At 39.1% G+C, this 22,312-nt stretch overlaps 1 protein-coding gene across 2 annotated transcripts in view; it reads left to right on the forward strand.

Annotated features, from left to right (window-relative positions):
• The window catches only part of RBMS3 (RNA binding motif single stranded interacting protein 3), a 705,920-nt gene that overhangs the window by 363,334 nt on the left and 320,274 nt on the right, over positions 1-22,312 (forward strand). For both annotated transcript variants that reach the window (XM_036406615.2, XM_036406614.1), the window contains one exon: positions 19,993-20,051. In XM_036406615.2, the coding sequence (XP_036262508.2) occupies positions 19,993-20,051 (59 nt within the window). The remainder of the gene's footprint in view (positions 1-19,992; positions 20,052-22,312) is intronic.

The following is a 22,312-nucleotide window of genomic DNA, read 5'->3' on the forward strand; positions in this document are numbered from 1 at the left end:
TACTCATGTCTCCATTTGAGTCTGAAAGTGCTCATGGCTGGGAACTGTCCAAAGCACAGACAGGCTCTCCACCATGTGGGACATGTCTATTTTTGTAATGTGGATGTTCTCTGTGAAAGGGCTTTCATAGCCATGGATCTCTCGACAGTCTGAATTTTTCAGCCCCTTAAGGTGTCTTGTAAAACTCTGATGTTTGGTTTCTGTTTTCCAGTGAGGGGGCTGGCTGAAATGCTGTTGGTTTAATAAATGTTGCTTCACTGCTGTCCTTTAAGTCATAGCAGTGTTTTGTTGGGTCTTTTTTTAGTGCAAGTTCTGGTTATCTTTATTTCTTCTGTTTTGAAGCTTATCCATGTGGTTTAGATTTGTCTGCATTTTTGGTGTTTGTTCTCCTAAATTCCATGGTGTCAGGTTCAGTGTGTCTTTCTGATCTCATATCCTTTGCGAGCTGATGGCAGCAGTGGGAGAGCAGAGCCAGTTGCTGTCTTGCATGTGTAGAGAGTGGAGACGGAAGTTCTGTGACTGGCATGTGGTTTATGCTCCTTAGGAGCCACCAGCTTTTGAGAGGAGATGGAGACATGCTGTTCACACTCTGACATTTGTGTAGCAGAAATGTTTCTTTAACCTTTTCCTTGAAGGTATGACGCAGATAATGTTCTGCTCTGTTTGAGAACTACATTGTCCTAAAGCTTTGCTGAAAGAAAACAATACCAGCTATGCTTAACAGCCCCCCTCCCCAAACCAAGAATAACCTGGGCACTGCTTCCAGCTAATGGCAAAAACCTTAGTGCATGCCTGCAATTTCTATGTGAGGGGAAGTGGCAGGCCAACTTTGGTGGCAAAGCTATTGAATATTATCAGCACGAGAACAAAAATGTCATTGTGTTCAACCACTAGACTTTCTCATACCATTCCAAACAAGCATCGACAAGAGCTCTGTGCTATGTAGCATGCAATGTCCTTCATTCCAAGTATTTGGTAACTTCCCAGAATTATTTGTGTGACAAGTGTTGCTACTAGATTTGTGTTAAAAACTGCAAAGGCTATAATTTGTTTTAAAGATGTTCACCAGAGGAGGAATTTCTTAGAATTGTTGCAGCTATGTCAGAGGTTTTTCTATTTGCCTCGTTATAAACAGAGACAGGAACAACAGAATGTTTTCAGCCTAATTTTTAAAAGATGTTGAACTGACAGAGATCTAAAAAGGTTTTCTCTGTCTTGGGCATGTATTTTCTGTGTCCCCATCAGGAGCTCTAGGGCATGTGGAGACCTCTAGATTCTGGTTCTCTTGGAAGGTATCTGGTCACACTCTGGGGGCAACCCTGAATAAAACAAGGAAGGCAACGTGGAATTATAGGACCTAGTCTGAAATAAGATTTCTGCCAACAGATGCCCAAGTCCATGGAAGCTTCATGGAAGCACAGCAGTCTGTTCAAATAGCAGTAATTGCAGGATCACAGGCATGTTATTGTTTCAGTGTGATGCAGGTAATAAGTGAAGCATTTATGGCTATTACTGCCTGGTGATCACATAAAAAAAAAGAAAACAGACATGCCTTCCTTACTTCAGCTTCCCAGTTGAGCATTTCCATATTCTCCTGGGGTTATAATCCAATTATAAAACTTCAATTATTTTCTGTAATTCATTGATTCAAGAAGAACATTAACTTTTTTAGCTTTTTTATAGTAGGGAACTAATAATTAAAAGGGATAAAATTATTCACAAAGTCATAGAATTTAAGATACAGAAGAGACCAAGGAACAGTCTACCATAATTTTCTGGTTGATTAAGATCTTCAAATTTCCCTTCTTTGTTCCTGGACTAAGCATAGAAATTTGTTTTGATGTAAAGAATGTGTTCCAGAACAGCACCCACTCTGGAACTGAAGAGATGAAAACAACAGCAAACCTACCACTGTTACTAAGAGTTTGTTCCTGTTAACCATGTTCCCTGGTCAGAATTTCTAACCCACTTGCAAATCAAGTTTCTGGTCTTAATTTTTCACTGTTTCTTCTTGATGTAATGAGATTAAGGATCTCTCTGAATTCTCTTGCTCCATCTTCTCCCAGATGCACTTATGCAGTCACTTCTCGGATTTTTTTTCTTTAAGAATCCAAAGAGATGGAGCAGTTTAAGTATCTGATTGTAAGACAGTTTTCTCCAGCCTTCAGATAATTTCATCAAGGACTGCAGGCATCATTTAAATGTTTTTGAAACTAATTATTTCATGTTTATGGACATTTGTTATTGTATTTAGCTTATGTATGTTCGCATATGTCCTTAAGTGGATGAAATGTGTTACTGGAACATCTGTGTTTTTAAGCAGGAGAAATTATACTCAAAAGCTGCTGTCGTGTCTTAGTAGGAGTGTCAGGAGGTGCCACATGTACTCTGTGAGATCACAGAACACTGGTACTACCATTATGTCAGAAGCAGAAGCTCATCTCTAAACCTCTGAGGTTTTGATTACCTTTAATGTTCAGTCTTGTGTCTGTCCATCCTTGGCTGTGAGCAACAAAACCCCATAGAATGAGAAAACTGCAGCACCCTTGAAGCTTTCCTTTTAAAAGTAAGGAATTTGCATTTAAGCCATACCTAACAATTTCTCTACTCATCTTTAATGTGTTGGGTCTCCTCTGTTTTACTTAAATCAACACCAAATTTAGAATTGCCAATTAAATGGACTGTGGCTAGGAAGTTTTCTTAATGATAACAATTTAACACAAGTATTTCAATATAAAGTTTATTAAGTGCCATAGGAACAAATGAAGTGCCTTATAACAAATAATTCCTATCACATATGAACATACAGCCAGTTCAAGGGCCTGAAGGATTCATATAGAATAATCTCTTGGCTCAGAAGAAAATAAAGTCAGGGTAAGTGCTTCTAGATGGAAAGGAAAAATGATGCCTATGGTGGAAAAACTGGAAAGTGACCAAGTCCTTGGTGGGGTTTAAATGGAAGCAAGGCACTGTACTCATGCTGTGATTTAAGCATGAGTACAGTGCCTTGCTTCCATTGGACTACAGACATAACTGTTAGCAGGTCTTATAGACATGGGAGGCAGGTTGTAATGATACAGCTGGTCAATGCCATCAGCACTTTCCAGAACTGTAGTTGTTCCATCTCTGTTTTCATGGAGTGGTAAGAAAAAACTCTCTCTTTTGTAATATGGGATTTGCAAGTGGTAATTCTTAATGGATTCCTGTGTTTGTTCGTTGGTTCTTACTGAACTTAGATATAAAGAAACAAGAATTTCTCTCAATAACAGGACCACATTTCTTGTCCCTCCTGTGTCCCTGCCATGCTGTTCCCATGGGGCTATGGTTAGTTGGTTGCTAGCAGCTGAATCTCCCACTGCTTCTGGTCAAGTATAGCTGCATAGGCAGCATAGGAGGCATTTTTTTGGTGAGGAAGAGGTGGATTAGAGAGGCAGGAAATGTAACTACAGCTCATTGCAACTGCTTGGATGATTTTGTCTGTCAGCGTGTAGTGAGCCAACTATGTGTAAACTCCTCATTCTCCCTCATTTTTGTTTCCATTGCTCCTCATCTCTCCCTCTCTTCTCTGATGCAATCCTCCTCTAAAGAGGGATGTGTCTGCAGAGTAGTCAGGCTCATATTTGCTTAGAAGGTGCTGGTTAGCAGGGCAAGGGTATTGAGAAACTCGTGTTGAATCTCCCTTTGGAGGCTGCTGTGGAGTTTTTGCAATTCACATACGTATGGCATTTTAGTCTCTCCACAAAGACTTGGAAAGGGATTTTCAAAGCACTGTTAGTAGCCACTAGTTAGTAGCTGTCACCAACCAGTGTGTGAGGCGTGCTCTCAGTGGACAGTTTAGCAGCTCTCTGTTGCACCTGGAGCCAAAAGGTCACCAAGAAATACATCTCTATCTTTTCAAGCTGCCAAGTCACGGCAGCATCGCGTAGGACTCGGGATGCTGAGCCTGTGAGAGAGATCTCTGCATCTCAGCAGACTTACAGGCCTGGGGACCTTTTCTGGCTGAGGGATATGCTGTGGCAGGCTGCCTGGTGGGGACATCAGGGTAAATTAGATGTGCTGAGGGCTCTTGGGATTCAGGCTTTGTGCCAGCAGTAAAGTGCTTGTCCCCTCCTAACGAGGTAGCCCTCCAGTCCTGCTATCAGGAGGGTTGCAGCTGCTCTGCTTAATGGTATTTAGTAACAGTATGAGCAGTAAAGTGTGCTCTCCTGTTACACAGAAATCCACTAATGCTGGCATCAGGAGTGGCGGGTAATTCAATCACACCCCCAGAAATGATATTAACGTAGCATTAAAGGGCTGCGTAGACCAGCAAAAGACAGGAAATTATGGAGTTTAGGCTTGAAACTTTATCCTTAACTCACCCATATTGTGTTGAGGTATTTGGAAATTTCCACAGAGCGTATGATTTTATGAGACCTACAGTGGGGTGGATTGTCCTGTTTGTATGCAGAGGATTTGCTCGGTTAATATTAGCAAGCATTATTGAGAGTTATATAAAGAAATCATGGCACAATATACAAAGTGTAGCTGGACAATGTGAGATTTAAATATGAACATCTTGGTTTGGGCAGTTCCCCTCCCCAGCTTTTCTGAGGTGCTACATCAGGCATTCACTGTGTTGACATTTTTCAGATCAAGTTGCAGTTCAGTAGCTAAGGCCCTCTTCCAGTTTCAGAGCTAATTTTTAGGGTTGGGGTTTTTTCTGATCACAGTCACTAAAAAGGTTTTCTTTTGTTTAAAATTTGCCTTTTGATTTAAAGACATTGCTCATTTTTATTTAATGTAAATTCATTGGAACCAAGCTGAATATTAAACAGAAAGCACAAAAGCCAGCTCTATATCCATCTTTAAGCTTTATGAATAATTTTCCTTATATTTGGTCCTGCTGAAACTAGTAATGTAGCTTGTGACTTCGAGTCCTCCATTGTACCTCCATATAGCAGCAGGGACAAAAGGAAGTTCTTACAAGAACCTCATGGGTCAAGGAGAAGATGAGTCAGTTTAGAGTCCATCCAAAAGATGTTTCTAGAGAAGGCTTAAGCAGTTTTGTGAGTACAGTCATTTTGTGCTACCCATTGGCATCAGAGACACCAAGAGTTAAGGGGAGAATTGCCTGTCACTCCAAGGATGGGATGTTGCTGCAGTCAGATGTAAGATGGCAGATCTCCACCTTACATGTAAGATGGTGAAGCCAGCAGGTGCACTACTTGCAAAGCAGCTGAAATGGCAAGAAGCGCAGCACCCAGGTATTTTCTCACATCTTCAGGCAGGTTGTGCAGTCTGTGCTGAAATGCATTCTGCCCTTGGATAGCCTGATGCCAGTCCCCAAGTAAAAACCTGTATGAGTCCAAGTAACATCTGATTAGGGTTTGTTTCCATGTGGGGGAAGAAGGGAACTAGCTGCTCTGGGAGAGAGGAAACTACATAATGGTTGTTACCTGGGAGAGATTAAAAAAATTTCAATCTAATGCAGTGGAAGTAAAAAGTGACAGAAACCAGCAAGAATCATTTTATTCTTGTAATAGCTCATTTGGGGATTTTGTATGGTGTTTTCTGGGGACGATGAACTCTTGGTATGGTTGAGCTCTGAGGCTGTTACAATTTTTCCTGGTGTGCTTTCTGTGCTAAGGAGCAGGGAGGAGTGCCACCGTGTCTGTCTGTCTCTGTGGTGAACAGGATGGTCATTAATGACCATGCATAGAACAGTAGGATGGCTGTATCCTAGGGGAAATCAATTTTCTGCAGAGAGTCAGGCTTGTAAAGAGTAGAAAATTTCCACTGAAGGGGAGGAGGGGAATAGGGGACAAAATTGGTAGAGCAGGGATTAAAAAATACAAAGGCTTCAAATATAAGGGAAGACTCAAAAGGCTTTCTGTTCAAGGTGGTTTTTTTTTTCTTCCCTTGTCAAAATTGAGCAGGTCTTGAACACACTAATCTTAGAGGTGGGCAAGAAATCAGCCTCTGGGAGAAGGTTAGGGATGGGGGACATGGGGAGGTTGGCGAGAACCCTGCCTAGGGTTTAAACAAATGATGACTCTTTTTTCTCTTTTGAAGTGCTTTCTTTTAGATAGGGAAAAGCATGCAGAACTGAGTCAGTAGTGTGCATTTCAAATTCACAGCATGCAGTTCCTGAAGGAGCCTCTATTGAAGATGCTTCTGGGTATTAGAGCCATGCAGTGAAACCTGGGACCAGGTCAAAGCCAGCTGAGAACACAGCCGTGTTCTACTGCAAAACTGGCATGGGTATGGTGTGGGCAGGTCCTTGTGTTCCTCACCATGTGCAGGTGCAGTTTGGGAATTCAGACTACGGCCTGGATTTTTCTGCCATTCTCCACTCTTATGCTTTTGTGTCTCTTCTCTGAATCAGTTTCACTGGGACATTGAGTGTCTCTCTCAACTTTGGGTGGCCTCCAGGCTATGAAAATTCTCCCACCCTCTCCCACCACTGTAATAGTTTGCTTCACTCTCACTTCTGTGAATTTCCTTCTAATTCAACTTTGCTGTTCCTTTGCAGAGCTGGGGAAGTTTGACTCTGATATGAGACTAACATGCCTGCATCCTAGAGAAACAAAAGCTATTTCACAGGGGAGATAAGGGAACTAAGCTGCAACTGGGGTTAAGTATCATTGTTCAGATAACAGCATTAATAAGAGTATATTTTCTTAGACTTTTTAAAGTATGTTTGTGTATCTTAAAAATGTAAGCAGACATAAACCTTTGCATCTCAAACAAGAGGATGATTCTTTTCTGACTCTGCTCAATATTAAAGGCTAAACCAGAGATAAGATAACATACCATAAACATGGAAGCTTGAACAAAGAAACTGTTGTCCTGAGAATGTGGGAAACACAAAGAAACTGAAGTCTGAACATAGGAAATTGTCTTAAAAAATGGAATGTTGCATGTAGAGAAACATTTAATGGCTCTCAGAAACTGCAAAACAGGGCAAATCCACAGGTTTTTCTCTTGATCTCTTTGGTCTCTGGAACAAGCCCAAGTAAAGCGATGGGCAAAGGCATATGGGAAATGAGTAGCTAGAGCAGACCTTTTCTTTTGCCTTGGCTTCTTACTCAAATGTTGGTCTTTTGAGAACTTCCTTTCTTGAATAGCAGAAAGGAAAAGGGTCAGAAACTCCCAAAGTCTGAGTCAGTGGGAGGAAAGAGTGCAAATGCTGTTGATGAATAAGATGTTTCAGGAATGCATAAATACATGGTGTGATACTGCAAGTGCTAGCTTGATGAAAGCTGGCCATTGGATGCATTCAAGACTGTCCAGGATATTAAGTCAGTCATTCACAGTTGTAAATATTTGCAGAATATTTGCCTGTTTCTTGTAGGATGTGTGTTTGACTCCATGAAGAATGACTGTGACCCTTTTACATACGTTTTGTGCTTGTACTGCTTCTGATGGGATGTTCAAAAAGCAGACAGCTTGCTGCTATAGGTGATCATTGTGTTACTAATTTTCAAACCCGGCACCTTTGGGAGATTATATTTGGCAGAATAGCTATGCTGGAATATAGTTTATCTGTATAGGATATACTTGTCATTTATGTGTGAGATAGCATTAAGTGAGGAGTGTCAGTGCTGTGCTTTTGATCTGTCTTTAAATCCAGCTCTTTTTATAAAGTAGGAATAGATCACAGGCTGGATTTGTTCCTTGCTATAATTTTTTTTTTTCCTTGGGATTGTTTTCTGGGACCCATAACATGCAACTGTCAAGCAGTGTTCTTACCCTAGGTGAAGTTGTTCACTAATATTTGATGAAGATGTAGCCCTTGGTGTTGCCATGCCTCAAAATTTTTTTGCTAGGTTCACAGTATTTGTTTCTTAAACCCTTAGTTCCTTAGGCATGTGATAAGGTAGAGAACTCAGCTTTCAATTCTTATAAAAATGTAGGTTTCTTTCCCTCATGGCTCTAAAGAGAAACATGAAAATACAGCCTGAGTCTTTAACAATGGCTTGAAATATATAAGCAAAAGAAAAGGCTATCTCATATTTATTTATTTGTAATTTTTTTATATCAAAATTAACTTCATAACCTTTTCTTGTGCATTAAAGAGCAATTGACAGTGAGGTCCTTGACCAGCTTTGGGAAGACATGGATTTATCCCAGTGAATCACAGTTCTCTCTCTCTCAAAGAATGCCCAATACTCAGAATGAGGTCTCAGATTTTCCATGTGTATCTTTATATGGTTTGAGGATTGTATCTTATTTAATTAGTTTATTTGAAGATGCCCGAAGCCAGTAATATACAAAAGTCTTTTCTTAAGGGCTCCCAAGCAATTGAAGCTAAATTGCTTCCAAATTCAGCATTACTGGTCAGATTTCAAAATGGGCTCACTGTGTTTTTTCAGTGAGTCTTATGTTCCTGGGGTAAAAATTTTCAGCAGAAACATAAAGTATTTAAATTCTTGTGCCTTTCTGTAGATCTGCCCATGGATATTTCAGAAAGGATGGGCTACAATGCGTCTCTTTATTGCTTTCCTTCTAGGGTTCTGCCTAGCACGACCAACCATGCGTCCTTTTAAGGACAGAAGACTCTATGGCTATAAAGAGTTTATTTCTTTAGTGAATCCCATGGCTTGTCTCATCCCTTCCTGGTCCCTGTTGGCTGTTTTTGGGCACAAACTGAACCACAGCAGAGCACAGCAATTGCCAATGTTGGCTTTTCTTCTGTAGAAGACTCAGGGCCAAGGTGTCCAGTGGGAGCAGCTGGCACAAGATTTTGGTTAACTAAAATTTTGTTTTTCTTAGGCTCAGAAGTGTTGACTGATGAGCAGAGAGCTACAGGGTGTGCTAGTACAAGCTGCACAACCCACCCCTTGATGTTTTCTCAAAGCAGATCTTCAACAGTTCAAGACAAGGGCAATTGCTCCATCAGTTTAAATTAGGGCAGCCCTTGGAGCCAGCAGAAGGGTACCACATTTCTGAAAGCAAGAGTCTGATCCAAAGTGAAGTTTTCAATAAGCTTTCCCTGTCCAAAGATATTTATCCACCTGACATAGTGAGGCTCATATGTTCAAATATGTCCATCTTTCTTTGGATAATAAAGAGTGAATAATTATTTATACAATAGATAAAGCCTCTAAACAAATTATCTTTTTAAATCCAAAAATGTTTTCATATCGGGTGACTTCATTTAATGCTGCATTCACTTGCAAGTTTTTAGTGGATTTGAAAACAGAAAAAATATTATTACATTATTCATAATTGTGGATCTATATTGTGGGGCTGCTTCACCTAGTTTGAATTTAATTGTTGACATAACTATCACTCAAGAGAAGGTTTTGGTGAATACCTGGGAGTTGTGGTGAGTTACCAGCCAGAGCAGATTTGTCTTCTTCAAGCTAATTACTGTGGTGGTTATAGGCCTTGCACTGGGGAAAGCAAAGCCCTGGCTGACTGGGAACATGCACTTGTATGTCCTGTGTACATCTGTTCGCTGTGTTGAGGCTGTAGGGAGGACTTTTCACACCAAACAAGCACATTAATTTATGAGCCTACAAACATAATTTAACCTTGAGAAATGTCGTTCATCCTGTTTAAGTTCAACATGCCTGAAATTGTACATGTTCATGACTATTCAAAAGTATCACGGACAAATCGCTTATCAAATCTGCTTTCACACACTCTCCCCGAGCCTGTCATTATGTTAGAGTTGTACAAATAAATGGACTAAAAAATCTTTGCTTTTATAAATATACTAGATGGAATTAAAATTCAAAGGAACTCAAACCCAGAGGTATTCTGTCCCAGTTCTGAGTGAGCAGTGTGAACTTTTGCCCGCATAATTGTAAAAATCCAAATCCAAGCTCTTGCTGTTTCTTCTTGAAAATTTCAGGCAGAAAAAGAATATGCACCTCTGTGCCACTTTTTTCAAAGTTCAGCCTTTGGAAAGTGAATGCAACTGTGACATTCCAGCCCTGGAAATAAAAGGATTAAACTAAATATATTGAAGAAAAAGAATATTTTCTATGATGTAGTTCCCAAATGATGTGTTTTGCAATGTAAAATACTGAAGAAACAGTTCCTCTCAAAACTATATTATTTCTAAAGACAACCCAAGTACCTGGATTTTTCTAACTTGTAAATAATGAAATGGGAGCTGTGTGAACTCAAGAAGTCTCACTCACACATTTGACTCAAGTGGCCTCCGTGTGAACCCTATAAAATGCTTTAGCTTTAAATTATCAGTTTGAGTTCACGGTCCCTGGTGGTAGCTGGAGTTCTTGCTTTTATCTGTAATTCCTTTTCTTTTCAATTCTTCTTCTTTTTCTTGTCTGTTATTAGAGAGGAACCATCTGATTGAGGCATGTATATATACATATATATATTGCAATATATTGCAGTCATTGAATTCTTTTAAGAGTAAATTGTTTTAGTAAAATGTCAGAAAATCTTCGCAAACTGAATTCTCAGAGTTCCCTTGAATAATGAGGCTATTGTTAAATGATTGAACACTTCAGAGATTAATATCATGGTATGCTGGCATGCTGGTTCATACCAACTGTAATTTAACAATGAATCTTCCGTAAGTAAGCAAGACTGTGAATGAGAAATTGGATTCAAGACAGCCCAGCTTGCTAGAACATACAAAGCAAACAAATTCTACATTTTGGAATGATATGTTAGGGAGAGGAGAGGTATTTCCACAATATCTAAAATAATTGAATTGTTGGACAGAGGAAATTCTTTAAGTTTGAAGAACTGATTCATTTTTTTTATTTCCAATGATGATGAGCAATGTCTTTATCCTAGAAAAGATTTGGACTTTTAATAAATCCACTGCCTTTTGAAAATTCAGGTATGCCTGGCATTATCATTTGTGACAGTAATGATAAGTAAACCACATCTCATTCTCTGAAGGGTTTCAGATCCCTAAGCTGTCTTCCCAATAGTGCCTGCTATCATATAGAAAATTTTGAGGCAATGCTAAGTGTCTGCAAACAAAAGTTGCATTTTATTTTTTAAGACATCTGAATTCTTGAAAATGTGGAATAATTAGTAATTGAAGATTTAATGATGGCCCAGAAAAAGAACTGAACTGTACTGCATGAAATCATAGTTAGTAATTTGTGCATGAATTTAGTTTTCCGTACTTAATTTAGCAACTGTAGAATATTTTGCTAATTAATTATTAACACTGGTTATTTGTCATGGCAGAACTGTGAGGGAAAAACATAGTTTTCTGTCAAAGTAAAAACATAAATGTAATAATTTTGATATGATGTACAATAATGTAATTAATTTTTAAATAGTCTTAAATAGCTTCAATATTTAAATATACAGATTTAATATGAATATAATACATAGCACTAATTAAGAATAAACAGCATTTAGAATAGAAACTGCAGCTAATAGCCAAGTGTCTTATTTGCAACAAGCTGAGGGAAAACTCTGTAAAATGTCAGGCTATTGTGGGGAGTGCCACATTAGTAACTGGTGTTTTATTCTGTCCAGGGTGACAGGGTGTGATAGCCTTATTGTAAAATCTGTCTATAGGATTTGAGGTTGAACCTACTGAAGGCAATGAAAAAGAAAGCTATCTTTGATATTTTTGAACACAAAACATGTTTTGTGTTCAAACATATTTTTGATGTTTTTGAAAGTGTTAGATTAAACAACTTAATTTCATTTATATGCTGAACAAATTCTTATTCTGATTTTGCCAAAGAAAGGGACAAGGTTACAGGAAAAGCTAGCTGTGAACTATAAAATTATATACATCTTGCAGGTCTGAAAATTCAAGGTCTTACTGTTTCAACAAATGTTGTGTCTGTTTAAATTTCATTTACTTTAGCTTCTGTTTTACCTGGTTTAATTTCCCAAATACTTAAAACAATTGCAATAAGCCTTCAAGCCTGTACACTCTCATATGAAATTGTTTTGCCAGGGGTGAAGGTTCATATATAGATATATAAATGCAGATTAGTTTGAATGTGAAGTATCACCTTCTCTTTCCTGGTAAATATGTGTTGTCTTGTAAATACATTTCTAAATTTAATGTGAGACAAGTCTTTCAATTTAGTGAGGGTGAAGGCAAGACACATTCCTGGGCTTTAATAGCAGTAGATTTTCTTTTGGAAAGGAAAGCTAGAATATTAACAGCAAAGGAATTTTTAGTTATAGGTGTTTTTTTACATGCCTGTTTATTTACAGGATTATCTTTCTGAGGTTGTTGAAATTTTACAAGAAGCAAACTTCACTAAAACTTCTAAGTTTTCCTATTCTTCAATAAATGAGCACCCAAGGACATAAGACAGCCTTCCAGGGCTGTATTAGAGCCCTGTGATTTGAGATAAATGGTGCTTGCATCTTCTGAAAAGTGGGATTTCTGAATATGATCTATAAATTGCATGATCCATAATCTAAAATAGCTTCTTAGGTTCTTCCTAACGTGGAACCATTCTTCAATAGAATGGTAAGATCTTGGATTTTATTTGTCTAAAGCAATAATAGTGCTTATAGACATGTTATATAGTAGTTATTTTATGGATTTCATAGCTTTTTCTCTCTCCTAGCTCTGGAAAATATATTTTCAATGGATGTGGGACAATGGTGCCTAATTGGCCCATGTATGAGTGAAATCACTACACCCTTAGTAGTAAATATCTGTACCAGAAGATACTATTGAATATGTATATGTTGTTTCAGTGATTCATCAGTTTGCATTCTCTTGAAAATTCACGCTTCCCACATGCTATAATGCTCATTACTGTCTGCTTAAAGCTAGGCTTCTCATTGTGCTGGTAGGATCAGAAATGGAAGGTCTCTCAAAACTGCTGAGCTGCCCTTTCAGAATTTGGTGCCAACGACTCAGGGCTGGTTTAGATGTAAACCAAAAGATTTAAGAGGCCTCTCTCCCTTTTTTTGTGACATTCCTGAAACTCTTGGACAAGTTGTCAGTCTAGATTGTTTACTGACTTCACAGAATATTCTGTGCAGAATTGGGAGAGACCCACTAGGATCATCAGTCACCCTCTGGGTGAAGAGCCTTTACTTAAACCACCCCTCACACAGCTTCAGGCTATTCCCTTGGGTTCTGTCCTGGTCACCACTGGGAAGAGATCAATGCCTGCCCTTCCTCTTCCTCACAAGGAAGTTGCAGGCTGCAATGAGGTCTCCCCTCAATCTCCTCCAGGCTGAACAGACCAAGAGACCTCAGCTGCTCCTCATATGGCTTCCCTTCTAGACCCCTCACCATCTTCACAGCCCTCCTTTGGACACTCTCTATTAGCTTTATACTTTTCTTAGATTGTGGCACCCAAAACTGCACACAGGACTGGAGGTGAGGCTGCCCCAGTGCAGAGCAGAGCAGGACAATCCCCTGCCTTGCCTGGCTGGTGATGCTGTGCCTGATGCCCCCCAGGACAGGGTTGGCCCTTCTGGCAGCCAGGGCCACTGCTGACTCTCATTCCACTTGCCATCAACCAGGACCCCCAGGTCCCTTTGTGCAGCACTGCTCTCCAGCCTCTCGCTCCCCAGTCTGTCCATACACCCAGGGTTGCCCTGTCCCAAGCACAGAATCTGTCGCTTTCCCTTGTTAGACTTCATACTGATTCACAGTCCTGGGATTTGCCTAGGTCTCTCTGCCCTTGAAAGGAACAACAGCTCCTCCCACTTTTGTATTCTCTGCAAGCTTAGCATCCCTTCCCGTCCTGTGCCCAAGCCATTTATGAAGACACTGAGCACTGGGCTGAGGATGGAACCCTGTGGAACCCCACTAGTGACCATGCCCAGCTCTCTGTCCCCTCATTCACTGTGGCCCTTTGTGCACACACAACCCATGAGCCAGTTTCCCACCCATTGCAAGATGTGTTTATCCAGCTGTGTGCTGGACATTTTGTCCAGTGGGATACTGTGAGAGACAGTGTGAAGAGCTTGGATTTTACTGAGTGAAGGAATGATTTTTGTAAACATGACAGCCAGACCAAAGTAATTAGAGAAGACAGAGCATCCAAATGTTAAATTCTTACGGAAGCATGGTCTTGTCAGTCCAGTACACCATCAGTTTCCTGCAAGTAGCTCCTTCTGTTTGTTCCCCAAGACATGCACTGCTCTGTGTGAGGTGCTGTGAGGGGCATGTATTTTATTGTTGTATTTTTGTGTGAATATGAGAATTTTGTCTTAAATTTTCAGTTTTTTTTTTTTTTTAATTAAAAATAATATTCAGAGAAAGGGCAACAAAGCAACTCAGTCTTTAAGGGACAGAATGTCTTATATTTTGGGGAAAAAATGTAAGCATTTAAAATGCCATGCAGTAGATGGAATGCCCAGAAATTATAATGCAAATATATTAAAAAAATTTTGAGTGAATTTCCCCTTTGTATGTGTTTGGATGTTGTAAGTTCATGTCACAGTGTATTATAGGAAAAATGTCTCTCCAAGAAATTCAACAGCAGTTCTTTCCATACTTTAGTTCTTCATAATGTGGGCTTTATTTTCTCCAAAAACCCATGATTTGCCTAATAGAGTCTGCTTTAAACAAAATAAACCTGGTTATGCTATTTAGATATTAATTCACAAGAATGAAAGAGCCTCAGAGTTGCTTATCTAAATCCAATTACTGCTGGTCAAATTCATCCCAGTACAAAAGTTCCCAAGATAAAAGCATACATTACCTAAATACCCAGAAACGCAGACAGTTTTCAGTTGGGTGGATTGTGCTTGGAGCAATGCTTGAGGCCTTGAGTGAACTCAAATGCTGGGGATGTAATTATTAAGCTCTGAACTCAGAAATTACTTGATAACTCCATTGGTTTTTACTAAGCAAGGAAGAGTTCTGTACGCTGGCAACTTGAGTTTCAATTCCAAGCTTCACTTTTTTTTTTAAGCATACAAGCAGTGGTTGGAATTGGTAAAAGCTGTGTTTTGTACATGCCTGTGCACCCAGTGTCTTGTAGAGGAGGATGGCAGCACAAGTGCAGCACAGAGTGGGGTGAGTGGTGAGAGATTTATCCTGTCTGCTCCTACAGACATCTTGTGTTACAGACTAGCTGTGGCCAGCCTCAAGGTTGGCTTGAAAGATGGAATATGCTGTGCCTGTCCCAGAGGTTTTGTTTCCCATAATAACATGGAAAAATTGAAAAGTTTGCATGGCCCCCACCAGCTTGGCCTCCCAGGAAATCCATTTTTTGATGCAGCAGCTCCTGGTCACAGCTGTTGCTCAGCCAGCTTCTTCTCTTGGCATGTTTGCAACCAGCAGTGGGGTGGGTGGCACCTGGCTCCTCTGCCTCTTTCTTAGCTGAACATCACTTGTCCCCTAACCCTAGCTGTCCACTTCCCTTCCCTGCACCCTAGCTTCCCACAGGCAGGAGGAGAAATGGCTCAAATTCTTTGTGTGTTTGAGACAGCAGATTCTCCTCTGTTTGGGGTTGGCTGTGGGTAAGGTTCATGCATCTTACAAGGGGTATCACTCACAGCTGAATGGTTTCCTTCAGGAACTATCTCCATTTTAACAGCAGTTATCAAATAACTTCCTGGAAATGAGCGCGTTGAGCTTGGTCTGCAGTGTAAGTGCTGATCGACCGCCTGCCTGAAAGCTCTTAAAATGATCTGCTTTGATGTACATACATTAAGGGCTTATTTTGCAATGCTTGCATCTTTGCTGAGTCTGCTGAGTAGTCTGAAAACGTGGAGTGCAATGGCATGAGGCTCTCAAGAATGTTTTTTGACATAGCTCTACACCCAGGACTGAACAGGGAGATTGTTTCTTTGTGCAGAGCTCTTCCCTTAGTTCTGCCTTTTGTGTGACATGGTGTCAGTTACTGCTGTTTGTAAGTGAAGAGTTTTTAAGTGACCTTTGTAATTTTAATAGTGTATGTGAGATGACTTCAACAGTTTCACTGATATATACAAGATAAAGTAGAATTGGTTATGTTTCTAACAAGGTATTTCCACCCCCAACTGAATGTTTTCTTGGAATGTAAGAGTGGCTGGGCTGGGCCAGATAGGAATTTGTTTCAGCAACTGGGGAGGTGCCTGATGTTAAAACAGGGACAACATATGATGATGCTACTCTGGTATCCTCTCACAGTTTCTGGTGGTATGTGACTTCCAGGGCACAAATGTGTCTTTGCTTTTAATTTCATGATAGATTTTCCCTGCTAGAAGCTGTCCAATAGCTTTTTGTAGAGTGATGTCTCTGTTGGGGCATCAGTGTGGGCTGTGGCAGTATTTCCCCAATGTAGCTCTGTATTCTGGAACCTGCAGATTTTAAACTATAATTTTCTGGGCAGTCCTTATATATAATGAGAAACAACAAAGATAACTAGTCACTATTTCACTGCATGGGTTCTTCATTAATGTGGTGACGTCCTAGTCTGTGCAGTTGCTCCTGAAGCTCTTTCAAAATCTGACCACCTGGTTTTCCAGGAAAATTATTACGTAAAAAAGAAATAAAAGCATAATCGAATATAAATAATTACAATGATTTTTAAGTTCACTTGAACAATCTTGTTAGTGGTTACTGTACATTTAGATAACACTTCAGGAAGAGTGCCTGGAAACCTTTTGAACAGCAATTTCAATTCAGATGCTCAATAGACACATTCCTGAGGTAGCCAGCTCAGATTCATTACGTCTATTTCCTTGGATAGCGTGATACAGTTATCATTAATGATACAGCCATTGTTTTGAAGGGTTGAGGCATTGAGATGGACTCAATTCAGTCATCCTTTTATGACCAGAATTTTTGATTGGATATCTTTGAAAGAATACTTCCATGAGCTGTACTCAAGAGAAAATAAAATAGCGTTCACACTTTCTCACAAGGGAGACCGTACCTGTTATTTCTTTACATTAATGATATCAGTAATTTGTAGAACACAGATGTGCAGGCTGGTGAATTTTGTAATAATTTCCATTTAAATATAAGAGAACAACAGGTAAAACTCTTGTGATGTATTTTATCCTTATTTTTGTGAACATTCCCATTGAATACAGTTTTTTTTTTACTTCTGGGTGAATCAAATTACAATTAAAGGCAAAACAAACAGAAAGCCAAACAACTTTGGAGATGAGCTATAGCTTAATACCACACTTCACACATGAGAGAAAGAAATATGACTGCATTTGTAGGAACAAAATACCTTCCTGATTTCATGCAGCACACAAACTAACATTCTTCATCAGAACTGATGTTCTGATTACTGTAGAATAATTACTTGAAATATTTAGTAAAACAGTGTCCAAATTAATTCCAATTACTTTCTTGTGGTAACACTCAGGGTTTATAGCAGTAGATTAAATCGCCGACATATGGCTAATTGCCTATAACAGTGTTTGTTATTGTGGTGTCTCTTACCACTCTGATGTCTGTTTTTGCAAACCTGAAGGTGTGCACATAACTTTGAATGTGAGGAGAAGCATTTCCTGACCAAAACAGAATTCTGTGAGTAAAATCTCCAGTGCAATGAAATGTTTGCAGGATCGCAGTACGCAGCAAATAACTCTGTGAAATCTGTAATAAAAGCAGTGGAACCACAAATGCCTGTCTCTGCTGGCAAGAAATGTAAACTTCTTGCTCTCACGTGACTTGGATGGAACAACATATCAATTCATTAGGAGTGGCTGGACTGAAATGGAGGCTGGGTGTCGGTTTTTATTGGCGGAAGTTTAGGTAGAAGTTGTGTTTTATTTGAGGTTGTTGTGGGTTAGCCACTGATTTTTGTTGGATTCTTTTCCCATATATCTGTCAGAGGTGCATTACTGTACAAGATAGGCGTGTTTTTGTGTGTTTTTCATGTACTTGATATTAAATCTAAGTAAATCAAATAAATGAAGATGAGCTGCAAAGGCCAAATTTCCTGCTGGGTAGGCTGACCCACTGAACAGCCATAAATCACTGAACTGAATTTTTCTTTGCGTTCTAAAGACACGTGCTCTAATATCTTTGAGGCCAAAGTCAACTTCAGGTACTACAATGAAGAATTATAAAATTAAGTGGAACATGAGTGAGTATTAGGGCCCCAATTCTAGAAACACCTGAGGTTAGAAAAGTGTGCTATCTCATGGTTAACATTAAATTTCTTATATATTTGGTTGGAGTGGAGCTAGCTATGGCAAAATAGATTCTCAACTACCTACCCATCATAGTGCAGTGAACAATGGATTGCGCCTGCTTTCAGAGCCCAGAATCCTTCTGGTCTACAGAGTCATCAAAAAAAAGGGGGAGAGAGGTGAAGGGAAGGAAGACTTTTTTGACTTTTTTGGTTCCTAAAAGATATCTGAATTGGGACTTGACTTAGTTTACACAAATTATTAATACCCTTAGGTCAGATTTTCCTCCTTCTCCTGACTAGTTTCAGACCTAAACAAAATGAAACAAAGCATGCTTTTCCTCCTCAAATGAAAGTCAAATGCAAACAAATGCTTTTGTGTATTCTTAGGCAAAGGAAAAACAGTGAAATGGGAAGTCTCACTTTCCGTCTCTCTTTACGCTGCTTTCATGAGTGATGACAGTGCCCTTTATCTTAAGCTGAATGGCTACATGTCCCTTGCAGTATGAAAACTTCAGTGGAGAACTTTGTCTCAAATTTTTTGCTGGTATCAAAGAGTATGTTTAGTTAGGCCATTCCCAGGTGCTACTCCCCTTCATGAGGTATTTAAGTGTTTTCTTGATTCCAGAGTGAAATCCAAGGGTCTCTTTTATACTCTGAGTTATGGTACCATTCCCTCTTTGTCTCCCTGGGTTTTTTTGAGTTTTTTTGACTGGTTTTCTCAGGATTTACTGACCCATAGGACAAAGAAGAATGTGTTGTTGAATATGTGGTACAGTGCTCTAGCTGCCCTTAGAGTTCTTGAGTTCTTTTCTGTATAGTGGTAGACATGGATTTCCTCCTGAGGCAGAGAAGGGAATAGCGGCAAGGTTTTCTACATTCTGGTTTCTGGATTGCAAGTAGAAGTCACTAACACCAAATTTATATCGCTGTTAATAGAGATTAACCAAATAAGCATTTGTCTGCCATACGTTTCAATGGTTTATAATTGGTGTTGGTTATTTTCCATGGGTGTTGCTTTGCCATTAGAAGACATAATTTTCTTAAATCTTTCTTAGTAATATGTCCTTTGTGGATGTAGAAACTTGTGTTTCATGGAAAAGTCCTCCAAATGAAAGCCCAATATATCAGAGTATCAATAATGCAATTTAAAAAATGTAGGAAAGGGCATTTTAAGGGAAGTTCTCTTCAACGAAGACCAAGATGTATCAGTGATTTGAGAAATAAAATTATTTTACTTAGTCTTCTGATGTCTGATGCTCATCCATAAATGCCATCTTCTGTGATCTTTTACCTGGATTTTGTGATACTATTAAGTCTGCATTTTTAGTCTTAACCTCTGTGAGGTAAACACAGATACCTATTTTATGGTCTGGTTGCTTTATATAACAAGTTGTAGCTGCCCAAATTCCCTCTTCACTGTGCTTAGTCTATCAAATTGCAGTGCAGTGCCATGCTATCTGTGGGAGGGGATATAAATTCAAATAAGTGTTAACATTCATCTTGACAAGAGCTGGGAGATGCTCACAAACCTCAAAGGTTCTGTTTATCCAAACTAGGTAGAGTGTATACACATAGACATGGATGCACATATGAGCACAGCTGTTGATCCCTGTGTATAAAAAGTGACCATAATTCCTGCATTTTCATTAATCCTGAAGATATGTGATCCATCTGTGTTTAACCTAAACAAACTTAAAATAATTTACTCAAAGAAGCCTCTTTACTAGTGTCCTAAATTCCTTCCTATGATTGGCATTTACACTGGCAGTGCATGGACCAGAGATGGACAGGTTGTGGCAAGTGCTCTTGGGGAACTCTAAAGGTGTTTGAGCTAGTGGCATAAGGGATCTCTCCAGGATATCAGATGAACATTTTTCAAGAGCTCTAGACTTCTTCCTAGGATATGTGTTATATATGCATGCAAAAATCACTACGTACTTTACTAAAATATGGTAACTTGTACTTCTGATTTTTGTTTTCTCCATAGGTATGGGAAAATTGTATCCACAAAGGCAATTCTTGACAAAAACACAAATCAGTGCAAAGGTACGTGCAAAGTGTCCACCCTGTGAGTTCATTATCAGCTTGAATGATTGACTGGTGGCTTGACTGCCAAAGCTCTGGCTCCAACTGTGCAATCAACATAATGCACTGTATATTACAAACATATTTAATAATGCCAAAGCTTTGAGTTGTGCTTCCAGTAACATTGCTCATTAATTTTTTTCATTAACAAACAAAATGAAAATCACAAATCAGAACAAGTATCAAATTGCTTCGGCAGAAAAGTAAATTGCCTTCTAACCACATAGTGCTGTCTGATTTGAATGATATCATCAGTGATGCAAATTGATTTCCTATATAAAACTTAGAAACCTTTGGGAAAAGTTGGAAAAGGAAAACCTGGTCTAATTTTTATATTTTTGTAAAGTCTTGGCATATGCTAATAGAAGAAGAAAATATTTTTTATGACATAATTAGATCTACAAGTTGCAATACTGAGATATAGAAGTAATTCCTCTTCCAGTTTTATGTTCCTAATTTTTTTGCTAATGTATGAAAATATTTTTAAATGAAATATAGCATGTTTTGTGTGTGTGTGTGTGTAGCTATATTTGCTGAGGAAAATATTGACTAATGTGTGTAGTACTATCTCAGGACTACAATTGTTACTCATTTATGAGTCTGCAGTGTCACTGAGTCTGTGACGGAGAAGCTGTGCCTTAAAATGATTCTGTAGCTTTCCACCAGTGGTGTACAGAATACTTTTGGAGTAGTAAGATCTGCTAGAGTGGGTTCTCCTGAAAAGAAACACATCCTGGAGAGCATTTCTACATTCATTTGTAAAAAGAAAAGGCGTTGCAGTTTAGGACTGTCTTGTGAGTGTCCAGATATGGGGTGAAGAGAAGCAGCAGAGAAGCATTCTGCGGAGATTATGAGATGGGAGAAAAACTCTGCCACCCATGCCAGCAATGTTTTTGAGATTTGTAGAACTGTGTGACCTTATCTATTGCTTGCCAGAGACAGCATTTATTAGCTACTCAGGAGAAAAGCAAGTTGGAAGACTGCAGTTCTAGACTTAGAAAACTCTACCAACCCAGCTGGTCATGGGCCATTGTCATAAGCTGCACTGCTGTGCATTTGCTTTTGCCTGAATGTGTGTTTGATTTCCTTGGGGCACTCTCTTCTGGCAGAATTCTGATAACATCACTCAGTATTTCTTTGAATATCACACCAGGAACAAGACCTCATTGTGTTTGGGGTTTGGTATTGTTTTTTCTTTTTTTAGTATTACATTATAAAGGAATACCCTTGTGAGCAGAACTTCCTTTGCTCCCATTGCCAGTGGTAAACAAGGAAAGGAGTGGATCTGTTTGTGAAACACAAAATGTGAAGTGAAAATATTGTAAAGAATATGAATGCTAAAATTTTGAGAAAGAAAAATTTCTGGGTTTAATGTTCTTTATGTTACAGTTAGCTTTAAGATTATTTTAATAGGAGCCATATAACAATGAGTTTGTATTTTCTGTTAGTTTGCTTTCATGCTGTTGTATTACACTGTAGGGCAGAGATATCTATTTCTATTTTCATAGATGGATCTTTATGACATAAGCAGTGCCATTAAAAGATCATAAACATAATTGGATTTATTAACAGTTTGCTTTATGGCATAAAAATAATAGATGTTTTACTGCTTTAAATGCTGGGTACAATTTTCTTTCTCTTCAGTAAGGCTGCCAAAAAAAGCCAAAAACCTTCCCAGGAATCAGAAGTGGAAGGGACCTGAAGAGGTCAGGACCTGCCTTGGGGCAGGATCAGCTCTAACCCACTGCTTTGGAGTATTTCTGTAACCTTTGCTCAAAGGCCTCCAGTGGTGGAGATTCCTTGAGCTCCTCAGGCAATCTTTGATAACACTCCCTCTCCTCACTATAATGAAGCATTTCCTAATGTATAACCCAAATCTCTCTTGATGTAATTTAAGTCTATTGCTTCTTTTCTTATCCCCAGTGGACATGTAGAGCAGTTTATTCCTTTCCTTTTTGCATCAAACATACATATTGGAAGACTAATCTGTATCTGCCTTATCTTTTCTTTGGACTAAACACTAGTCATTTAACTTTTTCCTTTAGGGCAATTTGTTTTAAATTTCTCAATATATTGCTCTTTGCTGGTCTCTCTAATTAGCTCATTCCTTACCTGAAAAACTTGGAGCTGGGCATAGGATTTTAGATGGCCTGAATTTGATCATTTTAGATAGTATAGAGGGGTTTCATTTGTTTTCTCTGTGATCACGTCTCTCCTCTTTA

The sequence above is a fragment of the Molothrus ater genome, chromosome 1 (genome assembly GCF_012460135.2).
Source record: "Molothrus ater isolate BHLD 08-10-18 breed brown headed cowbird chromosome 1, BPBGC_Mater_1.1, whole genome shotgun sequence".
Taxonomy (NCBI): domain Eukaryota; kingdom Metazoa; phylum Chordata; class Aves; order Passeriformes; family Icteridae; genus Molothrus; species Molothrus ater.